The 2,868-nt window shown below is 54.6% G+C and overlaps 1 protein-coding gene across 1 annotated transcript in view; it reads right to left on the reverse strand.

The window, feature by feature from the left end:
- LOC113213380 (Schwann cell myelin protein) overlaps window positions 1-2,868 on the reverse strand; it is a gene marked incomplete in the record, with an annotated part of 223,765 nt that overhangs the window by 26,429 nt on the left and 194,468 nt on the right. Inside the window, 1 exon segment of the mRNA XM_052264308.1 lies at window positions 1,038-1,194. Within this exon segment, the coding sequence (XP_052120268.1) occupies window positions 1,038-1,194 (157 nt within the window).

Genomic DNA, 2,868 nt, shown 5'->3' on the forward strand with positions numbered 1-2,868 from the left:
AATGCAGACTGAAGAGCATCCGCGCCCGATTGTGGAGCTCTCACGGGGTCCAGGCGCAGACGAGCGCCCATCAACTCGCGGTATGATCCTCCCCGGCGACGCGGCGGCGAGAGGGGAAAGGGGTGGGGGAAAAGGAAGGCGGGCGCAGAAGGGAGGGGGAGGGGGGCTGTCTGACGTGCGTAAGTATTTAATGAAGATTTAAGCGGCCCGAAGCTTTGACGCGTTGAGGTGCTGCCTAGGAAAAGGCAGGAAAGGGCGAGGGCGCGAAAGGCAAAGGCCAAACGAAACGCTAATTAATATTATTACATTAAAGAATGAAAAACAAGAAAGAAATAACAGCATCAGTATTTTTGGGAGGTTTCTAAAGTTAAAGAGGGCGATAATTTGTGTGCGGCCTTCCGTACCACTCTGGGCAAACCGCTGACCCGCCACCCGCCGCGCCATAGCGCCTGTACCGTCGACCGAACCGTCCCCATACAAAATATTATTTATTTATACAATGGCACGGTGTGATGCGCTTGTGACGAAGCGGCCTGTGGGTAAAAAGAAGGGGGGGATGGGGGGTCTGCAAATGATTCCCGCCGGAGGGTCGGCTTTGGTTTATTTACACGGCGGGCGAGGACAATAGCGGGCGCGACGCGCGGCGCCCCGCCCCCGCCCTGACCCGTCAAAGACTGAACAGCAAACGTTGGAAAAATCATTCCCAACTCTCGGCCGTTGCACTCGAACCGATACTCGCCCAAATGTGTGGGACGTTCTCTCGGGGCGGGGCTCGGCTCCTCACTAGAATTGGACGAGGTCAGAGTGACGCAGATCCGAATGACTTGGAAACGAGCTCAAAATTCCTTTAGCCCGTCAGGTGGACTCAACGTGCTAAAGACTCTGGTGAGGGGCCCGGGTCGTCGGGGAGCGCCTGCGGTGCGCCGGGCGGGCCGGCCGCTGCGCGCGCCACCGCGGCGGGTCTGCCTACCGCGCGCAGCGCAGGCGGCCCCGAGGGCGGCACCCCGGCCTGACGGCCGACATAGCAAGGTACTCACAGCGGACGTCGAGCGAGGCCGTGCTGCTGCTGCCGTCGCCCTCCGAGTTGGTGGCCGTGCACATGTAGCTGCCCGCGCCGGAACGCCGCACAGACTGCAGCATGAGCGAGTGGTTGTTGAGCTGCACGCCGGGCCAGGAGCTGTTCACCACGTTGCCCTGCAGACAGAGGAAGGAATGCAGTTGATGATGAGCGGACCAACCAAGACCGAGCACACATCACGACGAGTTCGCGGTAACTCGGAGCGGAGAACGCTACGATGTGCGCGGTGGAAATACATGGTAATCGAGAGTATGCATTAATATCTGAGAAACAAAACGATGCCCCGTTCCTCGAAACATATACATACACGCACGCAAGCTTTCTTTGACGACGTGGTTTGTGCATTCAAAACTCTTGTGCATTTTGTTGAGCGTATAAGTGAATAATTTTACGCACCCACAAGTTAATGCACTTTCATGGATAACCATAATTTGTGCATAATTATGCACAATTTATTACAAACAAATTGTTTGTATTACGAAGAGCCTGGTTTGTATTTTTAAACAAGGCTTTCAGTATTACGAATGAAGGCTGTTCGTAATATGAAGGAAAATCGTTCGTAATGTGGCTGCTATACACCTTTTGTACGTTACAATTCTTCGTAACACTGCTGTTTGTAAGGAACTAAGGGTGATGGTTAAGAGTCGAGAAGTGCTTGTGTTTGCTTTAAGGTCGAGGGAAAAGACCGAAGGACGAAAGGGCGCAATTCTCTATATTCCCTGTAGAGTGAGACTGGGGAAGAGGAGCGGCGGTCACCCCCTCCCCTTTAGGCACTGCTCACGAGAGTGCGCCGTCCCGCGGGGGTCTCTAGGCGCTCCTCTGTCTTTGTGTCGACCATGAGGAAAAAGGCGAAGCGCGAACGCCACCGGGAGAGGGGACATAAACGAGAAACGAAAGGAGCAGAGAGGATGAGAGATGGGGGGGATGGGGGTAGGGGTGTAAAGGTATAACGCAGCCTATAACGAGCGCCCCCGGGCCGGGACTCTGTTTGTCTCACGCTCATCCGGGATTAATTATTTATGCCCCCCCAACCCCACCCTCTACCAAATCTCTGATGGGGGCCCGTAATGCACGACATACATTTTTCTCTATCCATAATTCAGTTCATAATTTCACAGAAAGTTGTGGTGAAAATAATAAGGCGTTCCATTTATTTAAGCCAAATAATTCGAAACTCTGAACTCTGCAAAAAGATCTTTCGTCATACATCTCGTCTCGTCGTCCGTGGAAAAACAAAACAAGCCCTTTTGTTTCTTTCCACTGGGCGAGGTGATGCGGGTATCCAAACGACTGCAGCGGACACGCCACGCAATTCCTTCGCGATGCTCTTGCTCTCTCCCTCCCTACCTCCCTTTCTTTCTGTCTCTCCCATCCTGCCTCTCTCCCTTTCTCTTTTTCAGTCCCCCCTCTCCCCACGCTCCCCCACCCCGCACCAAACAGCCGTGGATAAAATGCGTGGAATGTACCGAGGCACGCCGATCGGACGTCCCTGCACTGCAGAGCTCTGCCCTGACGGCCCCCGCAGCCCCCCCTCCACTCGCTTCCGGCCGAACGCGATGCAAAGTGATTAATTAGCCAGATTATAGCAGCAAGGGGAAGGCGAGGCGGGGGGTTGGGGGGAGGGCTGTGCGCAAACCAAAAAGAAAACTAGGGAAAGGGGGCGAGCCTCATCTTGCGTCGAGTGGGTTGGAATATTTTCCCAGACCTGCTGCTGCTACTTGCTGGGATGTTGGTGAGGGGAAGGAGGGGGGGGGGGGTGATAGGGGAGGAGCACATGTTGCCTATGCATG

The sequence above is a fragment of the Frankliniella occidentalis genome, unplaced genomic scaffold (genome assembly GCF_000697945.3).
Source record: "Frankliniella occidentalis isolate FOCC.00 unplaced genomic scaffold, Focc_3.1 Scaffold18, whole genome shotgun sequence".
Classification (NCBI taxonomy): domain Eukaryota; kingdom Metazoa; phylum Arthropoda; class Insecta; order Thysanoptera; family Thripidae; genus Frankliniella; species Frankliniella occidentalis.